The sequence below is a fragment of the Mesoplodon densirostris genome, chromosome 2 (assembly GCF_025265405.1).
Source record: "Mesoplodon densirostris isolate mMesDen1 chromosome 2, mMesDen1 primary haplotype, whole genome shotgun sequence".
Lineage (NCBI taxonomy): Eukaryota > Metazoa > Chordata > Mammalia > Artiodactyla > Ziphiidae > Mesoplodon > Mesoplodon densirostris.
In genome coordinates, this window is record NC_082662.1 from 162,729,987 (window position 1) to 162,746,124 (window position 16,138).

Sequence of the window (16,138 nt, forward strand, 5' to 3'; positions counted from 1 at the left end):
TACACCATGATCAAGTGGGATTTATCCCAAGAATGCAAGGATTTTTCAATATCCACAAATCAATGTGATATACCATATTAACAAACCAAAAAATAAAAACCATATTATCACCTGAGTAGATGCAGAAAAAGCTTTTGACAAAATTCAACATCCACTTATGATAAAAACTCTCCAGAAAGTGGGCACAGAGGGAATGTACCTCAACATAATAGAGGTCATATATGACAAACCCACAGCTAACATCATACTCAATGGTGAAAAGCTGAAAGCATTTCCTCTAACATCAGGAACAAGAGAAGGATGCCCACTCTCTCCACTTTTATTCAACATAGTATTGAAAGTCTTAGCCACAGCAGTGAGAGAAGAAATAAGAGGAATCCAAATTGGAAGTGAAGAAGTAAAACTGTCACTATTTACAGATGGCAGGATACTATACATAAAAAATCCTAAAGACACCACCAGAAAACTACTAGAGCTCATCAATGAATTCAGTAAAGTCACAGGATACAAAATTAATATACAAAAATCTGTTGCATTTCTATATACTAACAATGAACTACAAGAAAGAGAAATTAAGGAAACAATCCCATTTACCATCACATCAAAAAGAATAAAATACTGAGGAATAAGGCTACCTAAGGAAGTAAGAGACCTGTACTTGGAAAATTATAAGACACTGATGGAAGAAACTGAAGACAACACAAAGAGATAGAAAGATATATTGTGTTCTTGGATTGGAAAAGTTAATACTGTTAAAATGACCACACCAGCAAAGGAAATCTACAGATTCAATGCAATCCCTATCAAAATACCAATGGTATTTTCACAGAACTAGAAAAATTCTAAAATTGGTATGAAAACACAAAAGATCCCAAATAGCCAAAGCAATCTTGAGAGAGAAGAACAGAGCTGGAGGATTCACACTCCCTGACTTCAGAATATACTACAAGGCTACAGTAATCAAAACAGTATGGTACTGGCACAAAAACAGATGCATAGATCAATGGAATGGAATAGAGAGCCCAGAAATAAACACATACTCATGGTCAATTGATCTACAACAAAGGAAGAAAGAATATACATTGGAAAAAAGACAGTCTCTTCAATAAGTGGTGCTGGGAAAATTGGACAGTTACACATAAAAGAATGAAATTAGAATTTTCTCTAACACCATATAGGAAAATAAACTCAAAATGGATTAAAGCTCTAAATGTAAAACTGGAAACCAGAAAACTTCTAGGAGAAAATGTAGGCAGAACACTCTTTGATATAAATTGTAGCAATATTTTTTTGGCTCTATCTCCTAAAGCAAAGGAAATGAAAGCAAAAATAAATACATGTGACCTAATTAAACTTAAAAGCTTTTTAACAGCAAAGGAAACCATCGACAAAATGAAAAGACAACCTACTTGAATGGGAGAAAATATTTGCAAATGATATGACCAGTAAGGGGTTAATATCTGAAATATATGAACAGATCCTACAACTCAACATTAAAAAAAACAAAAAACCTGATTAAAAAATGGGCAGAAGACCTGAATAGACATTTCTCCAAAAAGGAAATACAGATGGCCAACAGGGACATGAAAAGATGCTCAACATGGCTAATCATCAGGGAAATGCAAGTCAAAACCACAATGAGATATCACCTCACACCTGTCAGAATGGCAATCATCGAAAAGAACACAAATAACAAATGTTGGCAAGGATGTGGAGAAAAGGGAACATTTGTACACTGTTGGTGGGAATGTAAATTAGTGCAGCAACCAATACTTGAAAACAGTATGGAGATTTCTCAAAAAACTAAAAATAGAACTACCATATGACCCAGCAATTCCACTCCTGGGCATATACCTGAAAAAAACAAAAGCACTGATTTGAAAAGATACATGTACCCCAACGTTCATAGCAGCATTATTTACAATTGCCAAGATATGGAAGCAACCTAAGTGTCCATCAACAGATGAACCAATTAAGAAAATATGCTATACATATACAGTGGAATACTATTCAGCCATAAAAAGGAATGAAATTTTGCCATTTGCAACAACACTGATGGACTTGGAGGGTATTTTGCTAACTGAAATAAGTCAGACAGAGAAAGACTACTACTATATGATAATACTTATATGTAGAATCTGAAAAATACAACAAACTAGTCAATATAACAAAAAAGAAACAGACTCACAGATATAGAGAACAAACTAGTGGTCACCACTGGGGAGAGGGGCAATCTAGGGGTAGGGAATTAAGAGGTAGAAACTATTACATATAAAATAAGCTACAAGGATATATTGTACAATACACAGACTGTAGCCAATATTTTATAATAACTATAAATGGAGTACAACCTTAAAAAAATCAATCCATAAACCATTACTGGATATGTAGATTTCATTGTTGCTTTGTAACAGTCTCCCCACTTCCAAGGGAGAAAAGGTTCAATTTGAAAATAAAAGCAATTATTTTACTATCTTTCTTGAAGACTAACAGAATAATACAAATAGATAACAACAACAACAATAATAATAGGAAGTACTTTACATAGCACTTACTATCAGTCAGTCCCTGTTCTAGGTACCTAAATTGTGTTATCTTATTTAATACTTACAAAAACCTTATGAAGCAGTTCCAATTCTTATCAGCTTATTATAAATTAGAAACCTGAGGAACAGGAAGGTTAAATAATTTGTTCCTGGTCACAGAGTGGCTTCACAATTCCAGCTCTGAAGAACAATTGTACTATATTACTTCTCAACTTTGTATAGTCAATAGAATTATTTTTTAAAAAGAAAGAAAGAGAAGGAGGAAGGAGATAGAAAGTCGGAGGATGAATTGGGAAAATTATTAAATTTAATCAATAAATGAAAATAGGGTTTTAATAATGAGGTATTAAAAATCTTATATTCCTTCAAGAAGACAAAACCTACAAGAATTCTATTACCCAAATTAAATTGTTCTGAAGACAAACAATGCTCAATGAGTACCTGTAGCCATCATCTCTGATGCATCTCCTCCTGCCCCTATTCTCTCTTCTTCTAACAATAGCTCTGACTTCAAGTGGAGAGAAAACCACCTCCACTTCCAGTCCACGTGATCTGGCTTAAGCCAATCAGTACATCTCTTTCTCTGGCCACAGTGATTGGTTCAGAAATGAGCACATGATCCAAGCCTGTCCAATCAGAGTGCATCTCAGGAGTTCTTCTGAGAATTCTGGGAGAAAGACTCATTTATTTCTGTGGGATTCAAACCAGGAAGGAAACCCCTGGCTGCCATATTGCAATTCTTTGGGGCCGAAGAATAGAGCCAATAGCAAAGAAGCAGAACCAAAAACTGGAAAGAGTTTGTCTAGTTCATCATGGTTTATCAAATCAGTTCATCTTGATACTGTTTGAGCCATGGATAAATAGTACTTAACACTACCTATGAAATGTTCAATCATGTAAACGAATTAATTCACTTTCTTCCAAGGTCATTTAAATTGAGTTCTTCTGAAATTTATATCTGAAAGAATCCTGATATAGATATTGGTACCAGGAAGTCACATGAGTGTGGGAATTAAAAGTGACAGACCCTGAAAGGTGGAATTAGCTGAGTGGACAAAGAAGGAGGGAGGGCTGTTAGGAGCCCTCTATTGTAGCCTAGGAAGTTGGCAGTCTTTGCTATCCAGCTGTAAAATAGCTGATTAAACTCTCACCTCTTTCTTTTTTTTTTTTTAAGAGCCTGGGATGTTGGATGTAGTGTTGGCAGCATCTACAGAAAACACCACCTGCCACCCTCTACAAGAGTAACCTGCTTTTTTTTTTTTTTAAAGGTACATTCTGGATCATTTTAATTAATTTATTTATTTTTGCTGTGTTGGGTCTTCGTTTCTGTGCGAGGGCTTTCTCTAGTTGTGGCAAGCGGGGGCCACTCTTCATCGCGGTGCGCGGGCCTCTCACTATCGCGGCCTCTCTTGTTGTGGAGCACAGGCTCCAGACGCGCAGGCTCAGCAGTTGTGGCTCACGGGCCTAGTTGCTCCGCGGCATGTGGGATCCTCCCAGACCAGGGCTCGAACCTGTGTCCCCTGCATTAGCAGGCAGCTTCTCAACCACTGCGCCACCAGGGAAACCCAAAACTCTCACCTCTTTTAACAGTGGTCTCGAACTATTACTTACGGAGATGGAAGAACTAGGGAACTTGGTAGGAAAATTTTAGAATATTGGAGTGTGTTGATCTTTTTAGACCTGTAGGGGGTCCTAAGGAAAAGAGACTACTGTCTGCTGAAACTAGCTTTCAGAAAGTAGGGAGGGAAGAGACCCTGTGTTGATAAGAAAGGTCTTTTTACCTTACAGCCTACAATTCAAGAAGGTTGAGAATCCAGTTATCTGGAGACTTGTAGGTTTGGGAAAGCCAAATTTCACAATTGATTCTAAAGTTAGAGCAACAGAAGGCACGTTGGTGGGAAACAAAATGGACAATAAGCCCGGTACTAGAAGGTGCCCTGATAGCCCGGAACTAGGAGGTATCCTGCAAGCACCTGCTCTGCTCCCTGCCAAAGGAAAAGGTCTTCCTAGTTACGCAATTGCAGTTGGATGCAGTCTGGGCCAAAGAGCAGGTCAGCACTTCTGGCTGTAGACTTTTACAGCTAAAGGAATGGATTATCAGTCACGTAAAAGCCACATCATTCCTCCTGGTCTCAATATATCCTGGCCCTTAACACATTCAACTCCAGAAAACTTCATCCCTATTTCTTTTTACTACACAGACCTTCTGAAGACAATGTTCCACAAATATCTGTAGCTATCATTTGTCATTTCCCTCCTCCAGTGTCTGTTCCTTCTTATTCCAATAACATCTATGACTTTAAGGTGGCATTCTCTTCCCTCTTAAACCTTGAGATACAACATCCCACTCACTGACTTCAACCTCCAACCCTAATTTTTCCCCTTAATCCTGGTACACATTTTCTCTAATTTCAGAAAAACCCCAGTGCCCTTGTTTCCCCATTTCCTTTCAATTTTCAGTCAACATCATCTTTTGTCTTTTCTTTTTTTCTGGGCCCAATCTCAGATTATATTTTCCTGTTTCCTTTGCAGTTAGGTGAGGCCACGACTGAGTTCTGGTCAATGGAATGGAAATGGAAAAGATGTGTGCCACTTCCAGGCCGGTCCTTACAAACCTCCCTCACTCAGCCTTCTTTTGTTTTCTTTATTTTTTATATCTTTATTGGAGTATAATTGCTTTACAATGCTGTGTTAGTTTCTGCTGTACAACAAAGTGAATCAGCTATACGTATACACATATCCCCATATCACCTGCCTCTTGAGCCTCCTTCCCACCCCCTCCCTATCCCACCCCTCTAGGTGGTCACAAAGCACTGAGCTGATCTCCCTGTGCTATGCGGCTGCTTCCCACTAGCCATCCATTTTACATTTGTTAGTGTATATATGTCAGTGCTACTCTCTCACTTCATCCCAGCTTCCCCTTCCTCTTCCTGTGATGCTTAACACCACTAATAATCAGAGAAATGCAAATCAAAACCACAATGAGGTATCACCTCACACTGGTCAGAATGGTCATCATCAAAAAATCTATAAACAATAAATGCTGGAGAGGGTGTGGAGAAAAGGGAACCCTTCTGCATTGTTGGTGGGAATGTAAATTGATACAGCTACTATGGAGAACAGTATGGAGGTTCCTTAAAAAACTGAAAATAGAATTACCATATGACCCAGCAATCCCACTCCTGGGCATATACCCTGAGAAAACCATAATTCAAAAAGACACTCAGCCTTCGTTCTTTCTTATCTTTTGGAAGAATGAAGAGAATTCGAAAGTCCGTGACTGACCACGTGAAGCAGGGTTGCCTCACCCCAGCCCCATCTAGATGACTTGATTGAATTGCCATAGCAGGGTGAATTAAATTGTTATTATATTAAGCTATTGAAATTCTGGGATTGTTACTTGGTTAACCTCTCCTGACTAATGTCATGACTAGTACACTAATCAGAACCATTCATATCAATCCTTTATTTCAAACTGTCTTTCTTCAAAACTTTAACTCATCTGCTCTTTTGACCTTACATGCTGCTTCCCTAGAAAAACTTCAGCTCAGGGTATTAATTCCATTGTCTGCTTTCTTAGCTTTGCTCTACCTTCCAGCTGTGGAGTAGAAAAGCAGTTCACAAGACCAAGAGGACTGGTACTACCTCGGTGGTCCAAACAATGTGCAGGACCTTCTACCAGTCCACCCATTTGACAACTTCCCCAGTGCTTCTTGAGCTCTTGGAAATATCTAATACTACTTGACCATTCCCTCTTTGAAACAGTCTCTTCCCTGAGCTCTCATTCTACTACTCGCCAAGTTTTCCTACTTCTCTTATCACGTCTTAGACTCCTTTTCAGTTCCTTGTTCTGTCCCAACTCTTCTTTCTCTTTTATCCTTTAAATCCCACACTTACTTCTATGCTTTCATCTTCTGGAGGTGATCTCATCTACTCCCATGGCTTCAACTACGATGTACACATTGAGAACTGTAAAACTTGTATCTCCAGTCTAGATGAGTCTTGAACCTCAAACTCTACTGACATCTCCAATAGGCACAAAAAATATATCTGAAACTGAAATCACCACTTCTTCTCCCACCTCCACTGAAATTTGCTCCTCCTTCATCTGTACTCCCTTTGTCAGTAGACCTCCCTAGCCATAGCCTGGGAGAATGACTTAACACCCCCCACCCAACTCCACAACTATTTATAACTCTTTCCATCCCCTAAATATATTTTTGAACCTGTCCTTCTCCTAGATACCTCCTGGTATTGACATTTGTATTTTCTTACCTGAATTATTTCAGAAATGTCTTCATCAATTTCCATATATCTAGTTTTATTCTTCCAAATCATTTCATATGGCTAATACACATATCTTTCCAACATATAAATCAGATGATACCCCTTCCCTACTGGAAATCTTTCAGTGGTTCCCTACTTTTGGAATAAATGGTTCTCTGTCTCTTCTGAAGTCTAGGCACTTTCATCCAACTTCCCACTGGATATTTTTACTCCAATCTTCCACAGTGACTATATTCAACCTATCTACCCTTCCTCACTATGTTCCTTTCTCCATGAAGAGCACCACCATCTCATTTGTGCCTAAATAAGGTGTCCACACTGCATTGCTGACAATCCCCAGTGCTCTCCTCAACATCTAATTCATCACAATCCTTTAGATTCTTTCTACTTAATATCTCCTGAATTCATCAGCTTCTCCTCAAATCTAGTACAGAGAACTTAGCTAACCCAAATAATCATAATCTTTTGTCTGCAACAGCCTCTTAACTGTTAGGGGGCTAGACTCCTAGACTAGACTCCTAACTAGTCTACTTTTTCTAATCTCGTCCTCCCTTCAAAATCTTTCTCCACACTATAGGCAAAATGATCTTTCTAAGTATTATTATGATTGCACTTAAAACCTTACAATGATACTCCACTGCTTTCACCATCACACACACAAAAAAAATAGCTTTGGGACTTCCCTAGTGGCACAGTGGTTAAGAATCTGCCTGCCAATGCAGGGGACACAGGTTCGAGCCCTGGTCCAGGAAGATCCCACATGCCGCAGAGCAACTAAGCCCGTGTGCCACAACTACTGAGCCTGCGCTCTAGAGCCCGCAAGCTGCAACTACTGAGCCCACGTGTCACAACTACTGAAGCCCACACACTCTAGGGCCCAAGTGCCACAATTACTGAGCCCACATGCTGCAACTACTGGAGCCCACGTGCCTAGAGTCTGTGCTCCACAACAAGAGAAGCCACTGCAATGAGAAGCTCACGCAGCACAACAAAGAGTAGCCCCTGCTCACCCCAACTAGAGAAAGCCCACGTGCAGCAACAAAGACCCAGCACAGCCAAAAAAATAAATAAATAAAATTTAAAAGAAATAGCTTTAATGGAGCTTACTGTCCTAGTGAAAGAAAACAAAAAATAATAAATAAACAAGATAGATAATAATGACAAGATTTGGGGGAGGAATGGTGACTTTAGATTCAACAATCAGGGCCAGCCTCTTACTGAAGTGATGTTTCAATGAGGCCTGAAGTATCAGAAGGAGCTAACCTTGAAAAAGGGGACAGACTTCAACTACTTACCATAATCCCCACTGGGATGTGAGCTCCCTGACAGCAGGGCCCATGATTTATTCATCGTTCTAACATCTATCACAGTTTTGACTCTCAAAAGTTTCAAATACACAAGGGATGAGTGAAGGGATGAATGAAGTTTACGTTGAAATTTCTGGGCAGTGCAACTTTAGGCTAATTGTGTGCTCACATTTTTTTCATACATTTGTTGACACCAGCATGTAGAACTGCTAAGCAGACAAATTTTTAGGCAGGTGAAAACAAATGGGGATTTAGACTTTAAGGAGGAATTTTTCTTTCTTCAAATTCTTCCAAAGTATTCAGAATAGATTCTGCACAGCCATCTCTTATAATCAGGAGTGCTAAGAGGATATCAGAATGAATGAAGCATTTGCTAGGATAGTGCAGAGTTATCTTAGCCCCACCAACCATTAAAGCTGACATCAGTTAGCAGGCTAAGCTCCAAAGCTCCCTGTCTTTTGAGCTTCTTGATTTTTTAATACAAACCCAAATCAACCTCAGTTATTCAGATTCATAAAAAAAGGGGTTTCAAGTCATTATGGTTCATTTCTGCTAAGCAGAAAAAAAACAATAAAGGATTCTTTAAAATATACTGTATAGTGTTTAATTATTGGATTTGGTTCTGAAAAATAAGATATTCAGGTTCATAACCTCTTACTTGCAAAGTGAAAGGTTAAAAGAACAGCAACAACAGCAATAAATTTGGCAGCAAAACCTGACTTGATGTGAAAATATTTATGTCTTTCATTTAATCTACTTGGTGTGATTATCATTTGTTTCACTGCAGAAATACAATATGTTTAATTACAGGGTGCTGCCTCTGACCCCACAGGAATACTGGGTAATATATAATATATGCAATATTTTTCTAAAATCCATAAAGTTCTGACCTTCAAGGCACATCTGGCCCCAGAGGTTTTGGATAAGGGATCTGTATTCTATTACAACACTCACCCCAATTCTATTATCTTGAGTTATAAAACTTCCATAATGTATGAGCTTTGAAGTACTCAGTGAAAGGAAAGGCACAGAAACACAATTAGCATGATTTTAGCATTTGGAGGCAATATAATTGAAAACTGCTCTGAGTTTCCATCCAGATCTGATTTAAAGTATGCATTTATGCCACTATACTATTGCTTTTCCAATAAGTATAAACTTCTATGAGCTAGAATTCTGACCATGAGGAAAGTTTTATAGGTAAATCCATTACACCACACCCAGGCTTAATCTGGCCATTGTAATCTACAGAATAATTGCCATAGCTTCTAATTTTCCCAAATATTTCACTGTTCTCATTTAATAACTTTTATAACTTTCTTATACTCCATATTTTTTTTCTCCCCAAAGTTCCAAGAAACAGCACCTACCTACCTACCGTCTACTCTTTATAGGGCACGTATCTAGTACCCAGCTGCAAACCTCATGATGTAGGTTATTTCTGATTCTCACAATCACCGGGCAGAGATATTTTCTATTCTTCCCATCACACAATTGGGCAAACTCAGGTTCAATTTGTCCAAGGCCACATTGCTACTATGTGACAGAGGAGAATTTGAACCCAGGAATATCTCGCTCCAAAGTTTGTTTCTGCCAAAGCGTCATGAAGAAAATAACTGACCCATCTTCCGATCTCATTCTCAAGTTGTGCATAGCTGGAAGAAAGATTTTAGGGCTGCCTTGCCCATGGTAGAAATGAGTATAATTTCTTTTTTCTTTTAATGCTAGTAATTTGACAATATCTTTATACTTCCATTAAGTGAAGATATAGCATCTGGTTTTAAAAGCTTCAACTCTAAAGCCATATAAAATGTGAATCAGTGTAATTTTACTTTTTGTTTTATTATTTTTTAAAAAATAAATACAATTAATTGCTATTGTGTAGTATCAACAGATATATCAAAATCAGTTGTTTAATATTCACCCACCTGTTAGAAGTGTCACCTACATTTATTGGAAATATTATCATAGAAGGGGAAATGAAAGGCTTACACCTTATAACAACATAGCATAAGAGGACAGATATGAAGGTCATTAATGATTTTAATTATTTTAAGGCCCATTAAAATTAGAGAAATATCAAAGCACCCACAGTGTTAAACATTTATTATTACAGCATTTTAGAATTTACTAGTTCATACCTTTCAATCACAGCAAGTTATTAGCAGTGAAGGGATGAACCCTCTTAAGAGGATTTTTATTTCAATGATAGGGTGTTATGGACAAGACAATCTAAGTTTAAAAAAATTAGTAGCAAGCGCTAGTTGAGTTAATCAGTTAAAGACAAACTGTGCCCTTGGGATGCTAAATGAAAAAGCAACAGTAAAGCTTACAGAACTTAGCTCGTACAATTTGCCTTGAAGGCGGAAGATTGGTTCCCTGAAATAGCAAAGAATTATATGCTTTAGTTCAGAAAAAAAGTTTTCAAAATAAAGTCTATTATTACCTCTTCTCCTTTCAAAACAATGGAAAAAATTTTAGAGCAGAGGTTTCAATTTGTTCAACAATTGTACCTCTGAATTTTAAAAAAAACTATAAAACCATCATTGTTTTGACTTGAAAAGAAATAACAATGCAAATATTCATTATCACATAAAACATAAAAGAAACAGCAAACTGTCAGAGTTAATGCAATCTCTGCAGAGCGCTATTAGTCAGAGACAGCTGGCCAGCCCAAAACACAAAAACTTAAAAGGTCAGATCTTCTTAGGAATTAACATCTTCATTAACCAACAGGATGTGGTGTGGCAGAGATTAAATCTTAAATCCCAAACTGCCTTCTTTAGAGCTGTCCCTTCACTGTTACCAAGCTGTGCAAATGTGTGAACTAGTCAGCAGCACCAGAAAGCTCATGCAACTACTCACCATATTTTAACCTTGAACTGACTCACAGAGTCAATGTTAAATCAAATTTAGGGGTAATGTAAGCAAGCAAAGCAGGACACAAGGAGTCAAATTTGAAAAGCAGAGCAAATAGCAGAAAAGTTATTTAAAATAAATCAATAGGGTTAACTGCATAAAACAGCAAAAAAAAAAAAAATGCAATTCACTCCAAAAACTTTAAAAGCAAAAACAAAACAAAAAGTTGCATTTCCAGCAAAATTTGCACATGATTAATTTGCATTTAAAAAAAGTCAATCAAGCAATTTAGTTCAAATTCTTTGGGACATGCATGCTCTAATTCTTTTAAACATTCCTACCTGATTTCCAATTGTGTTTTTCTTGTGAACCTGACTGCTCCTCTGCTGAGCACTGAGAAAAGCAAAGGAGAGAAGCACTGAAGAAAATCATAAGATTTTTTTCTGAGCAAGTAACAGATACTAAAATAAATACAGGCATTAAAAATATATCAACAACTGAGGCAGATCGAATATAAAAAATCCAGGTCAGTTTAATTCTGGAAGCAAAACCAACTCAATGGAACTTCTAGAACCAATTAGTAATCACAAATCAAAAATACACCACAGGAAGAAAACCTGTATTGCTGCATTAATAAGTCAAGGTTAAGTATTAGTGATATCCCACAGGTATATAAGATTGTACTGAAAATTGACAGCACTTTTTGAGTATATGCCATGTTCTAAGTGGTGTACAGATATTAGTGATTTTATTTTAATTTTAACCCTGTGAGGTAATATTCATTCATTTTACAGATAGAGAGACTGAGTCACAGAGAAGCTGAGTGGCTTCCCCAAAATTACTCAACTAACAAGTGCTGGTACTAGGTAGTCTAATTCCAGATCCCAAACTCATGATATCATCTGATCTCATTGCTTTGAATTCCACTATACTCTGACAACTCCCATAGTGCATCTTCAGCTTGGACCCATCTCATCAATTCTAGACTCAAATATGTTTTCAACAACTCAAAATTTCCACTTGGATGTCTAATGGGCATCTCAAACTTAATCTGTGAAAACTGAACTTGTGACATCCTCCCTAAATCCTGTTCCACCCACACTCTTCCCCTTTTTAATTAATGGCAATTCCATATTGCCAAGTGCTTAAGCCAAAGTCCTTGGTTCCCCTTTCTCTTACTTCCACATCAAATCGTCAGAAAATGCTATTGACTCTACTTCTCAAAATGTCTTTAAAATTCAACATCTTTTTATTCCATTGCCACTACCTTGTTCCAAGCCACCATTATCTCTCACTTGCACTGTTGTCATCACTTACTCTTTGGTCTCTTTGGTCTTACACACTTGTCCCCCTAATGTCTATTCTCAACACAGAAGCCAGAGTGATCCTTTTAAAGGGGGGTTCCTGTCACTCTTCTGCTCAAAACCCTCTATTGCTATGCAATACAATTACACTCAGGGTAAAAGTCAAAATTCTTGCAATGGTCCACAGGGCCCTTAACCCCCACTCTCCACCTCTTTGACTCATCTCCTCCTATTCTCCACCTCTTTCATTCGAGAGGTCCAGCCATACTGATCTCCTTTTTTTTTTTGATCCCACCATGCACACTCCCACCTCAAAGCCTTTATGCCAGCTGCTCCATCAGCCTAAAAAATACACTTCCCCCATATATCTGCATGGCTCCCAACATCATCTCCTTCAAGTCTTTATTCCAATTTATCTTTTCAGTGAGACCTACCACAACCACCCTATTCAAAATTGAATCCCCCCCTTCCTCCAGGATTCTCATCCCCTTTATACTGTTCTGCTTTTCTCTATGGCATTTTTCACCTTCAAACATACTATATAGTTGATTGATTTTTTTTGTGTTTATTATCTGCCTCCCTCCATTAGAATGAAAGCTCCTTGTGAGCAGGGGTTTTTGCCTGTTTCATTCACTGCTATAACCCCAGTGCATAGAAACTACCTGGCACATAGTTGGCTTCAACAAATATCTGTTGAATGAGAAATCCAATGAGGCTGATACCATTGTAACAGGAGCACAGAAGGGATAAGAGCCAGATATCAATTTAACCCCAGAAATCTCAGGATTAGGCAATATGTTACTCTATCTCTCAAAAGATTGAAGGCTTTCTTTTGGTGAGTCCATGAGTAAACATATATCAATATAAGAAAATACAACTCATTTTGGTTATTCTGAGAAGACTAGCAATACTGAACCCTCTGATTGTTTAGTTGTTTATAGAAGCTGTTTTAGAGATTAATGAAATAGTCTAAAACAGAGAAAAGATAGATTAAGGTTATCAATCAACTGTTTAAAGTAGTGGGATATTATAGCTCAGCAGCACATCAGAAATCAGTGCCACACTTAGAACAGTTGCTCAAAATGGCAATCTTTTATAATCTCCCATGATGTATTTAAGGTGCTTCCCTTCAAACTCACAGAAAAACTATATACTACCTTCAACTGAGGATGGGGAAGAGGTGGGTGCTAAAAGGCCACACTGTATTTCATTAATAAAGATATTTTGTGTCTCTTTCTTTTTCAATTTGCTAATTTCAGAGTTAGCTTTTCTTCTCTCCTCAGTTCTTATTATTTTTCTATTCTTTAGTTAAATGCTTAATTCCCTTAATTACTATGAAATTCATCTCTCTCCAACCTTTTCTCTGCATAATCCAAATCTACATTATTCAGCTTTTTGTGGTGAGGTTGTGAATGAGGTGAAGGTTGTGTCTGTGGCCAGGGGTCTGATGAGCCCACACTGCCCTCTGGCTGCCCACCATGCCCTGATGCACAAAGTGTGCCTAAAGTACTACTCTTCCTGGGGCTTCAGGTCCCATGCTTTCTTTCTCCAGGGTCCTCCAGTCTTTCCTCTCTTCTAGGAAGAAATGGGAAAACTACTATTATAATGTGATCATGCCTTCTTCATGGATATGACCATCTCTCTCAAGGATCATACTTGTGTTTTAGAGGTTTTTTTGTTTTTTTTTTAAACAGGAACTATTTTTAAATAAATCACTGACTAGTAGTGGTAACTTCGAACTATGGCAGATTTACAGGTGTTTACTTTGAAGTAGGTGAACTACTGGGGACCCTCAAATTATGTATAGGTCCCCTTAAAATCATATAAGAGAAAAGAAACTGAATATAAAGCAAAAAACATAGAGATTGTTGATGACTCCTTGTGCTATCTTAGGCAAAGAGTATGACCTAAATAGACCTTAGTTTCTTGGCTTTCTTGGCTATAAAGTGTGTGTGTGTGTGTGTGTGTGCATGTGTGTGTGTGTGTGTGTGTGTGTAGTCAGAGAGACAGAGACAAGTGCTGGGGAACTGTTTCTTAAGTTTCTTTTACATCTAAGATTCCTTGAGATGCAAAGTTACTCTAAGATGCTTGTGAAATCCACTAGGTGAAGAGATTTTCCACTGACATAGAATGTTCATCTACTAAATAATGCATATTTAGGATCTACCACTTATAAGAATATGCAGGGAAAAAACAGATTTATTTTATAAGCCAATCTCAAATATTAGTGTTAGAACAAATACTAAATTACCTTTACTTTTCACCTAAAAAATAATCTTTTTTTGCAGCAACTGGCCCCATAAATCCAAAGATACTTCTGTTAATGATGTATTTAGGTACTTAAAGTTACTCCATAAGTAACATAATAAAAAATAATCTGCCTAGATAGAAAACATCCTTTATCATAATTCTTAGGAATGCAATGATAACTGGACTGAAAGTATTTCAAAATACTTATTTAAAAATGTGTTCAGGGGGCTTCCCTGGTGGCGCAGTGGTTGAGAGTCCGCCTGCCGATGCAGGGGACACGGGTTCGTGCCCCGATCCCGGAAGATCCCACATGCCGCGGAGCGGCTGGGCCCGCGAGCCATGGCCGCGGAGCCTGTGTGTCCGGAGCCTGTGCTCCGCAACGGGAGAGGCCACAGCAGTGAGAGGCCCGCGTACAGCAAAAAAAAAAAAAAAATGTGTTCACAGAAAACCATGTAAGGACTTGCAAGTTAATTTGAGTCTCTGGAGGTATTCTTGGTAATAGGTCCTTAACTGGTTATATCTGCAATATTGTAAAACACACCTATATATAATGTTTTAATTTGACATAAGTCAAAACTTTTAGGGCACCAACTATCTGAAAGGAACTCTGTGGAACATATAAACATAAATAAGATATGGTCCTTGTAAAAAGAGCCTACAATTTATCTAGTGTGGGTAGTGACACACATACACAAAACACAAATAACAAAGGAATAAGCTCTAAAAGAATAAATATGTGAGGCTGTAATAGAAAGCCAAAAAAGTGCTTCTGTTTCAAATGTGGGATATAATTAACCCCATATCTTATTATCTGTGTGTACGTTATTAATCATATAAAATTCCTACTACACACAAGTCACTGCTGAAGAGTTCGCCAGAACATTAAAACACATAAAACCAAATTAGGTTAATTAGTTTAATGCTCTGAAACATAATGATTTTGAAATTATATAACAAAAGGTTTAACTTTTTATAAAAATAAGAGCACATTGAAAGACATTCAAAGGAAAATAATCCATGTTACCTCTTAGCTCAAAAAAAATTTTTGCATATTTGTGTCTATCCATGTCCATGTGCATATGCAATAAGACTATAATGACAGGGCTTCCCTGGTGGCGCAGTGGTTGAGAGTCCGCCTGCCGATGCAGGGTACACGGGTTCGTGCTCCCGTCCGGGAAGATCCCACATGCCGTGGAGCGGCTGGGCCCGTGAGCCATGGCCGCTGAGCCTGCGCATCCGGAGCCTGTGCTCCGCAACAGGAGAGGCCACAACAGTGAGAAGCCCGCGTACCACACACACACAAAAAAAGACTATAATGATGTGCCAAGGGGTATGTGTGACCATTTATCAGATAAATCCTGTACATAGTAATTGCTCTGAATGTTTAGAGAAAAGAAAGATCATTTTGGTCTGATTTGATCTGAGATTTTCATAGAAAACTTGAAGAAAAGTAAAATTTTAATAGAGGAAGAAAATCAACCGCATTCCAAGAGAATGCAGTAGTATAAGCAAAGCCAGGAGGTAGAAATCTGGGGCATGTAGGGAAGTTGTGGAAAGTAAAACAATTATGGGAAAAATTGTATGA

At 37.9% G+C, this 16,138-nt stretch overlaps 1 protein-coding gene across 8 annotated transcripts in view; it reads right to left on the reverse strand.

The window, feature by feature from the left end:
- The window catches only part of DNM3 (dynamin 3), a 576,796-nt gene that overhangs the window by 318,447 nt on the left and 242,211 nt on the right, over positions 1-16,138 (reverse strand). For 5 of the 8 annotated variants that reach the window (XM_060091253.1, XM_060091255.1, XM_060091251.1 and 2 more), the window contains exons 13-14: positions 11,341-11,392; positions 10,490-10,519 (exon numbers count right to left, since the gene is read on the reverse strand). In XM_060091253.1, the coding sequence (XP_059947236.1) occupies positions 10,490-10,519; positions 11,341-11,392 (82 nt within the window). The remainder of the gene's footprint in view (positions 1-10,489; positions 10,520-11,340; positions 11,393-16,138) is intronic. The other 3 variants (XM_060091252.1, XM_060091259.1, XM_060091257.1) reach the window with 1 other exon arrangement.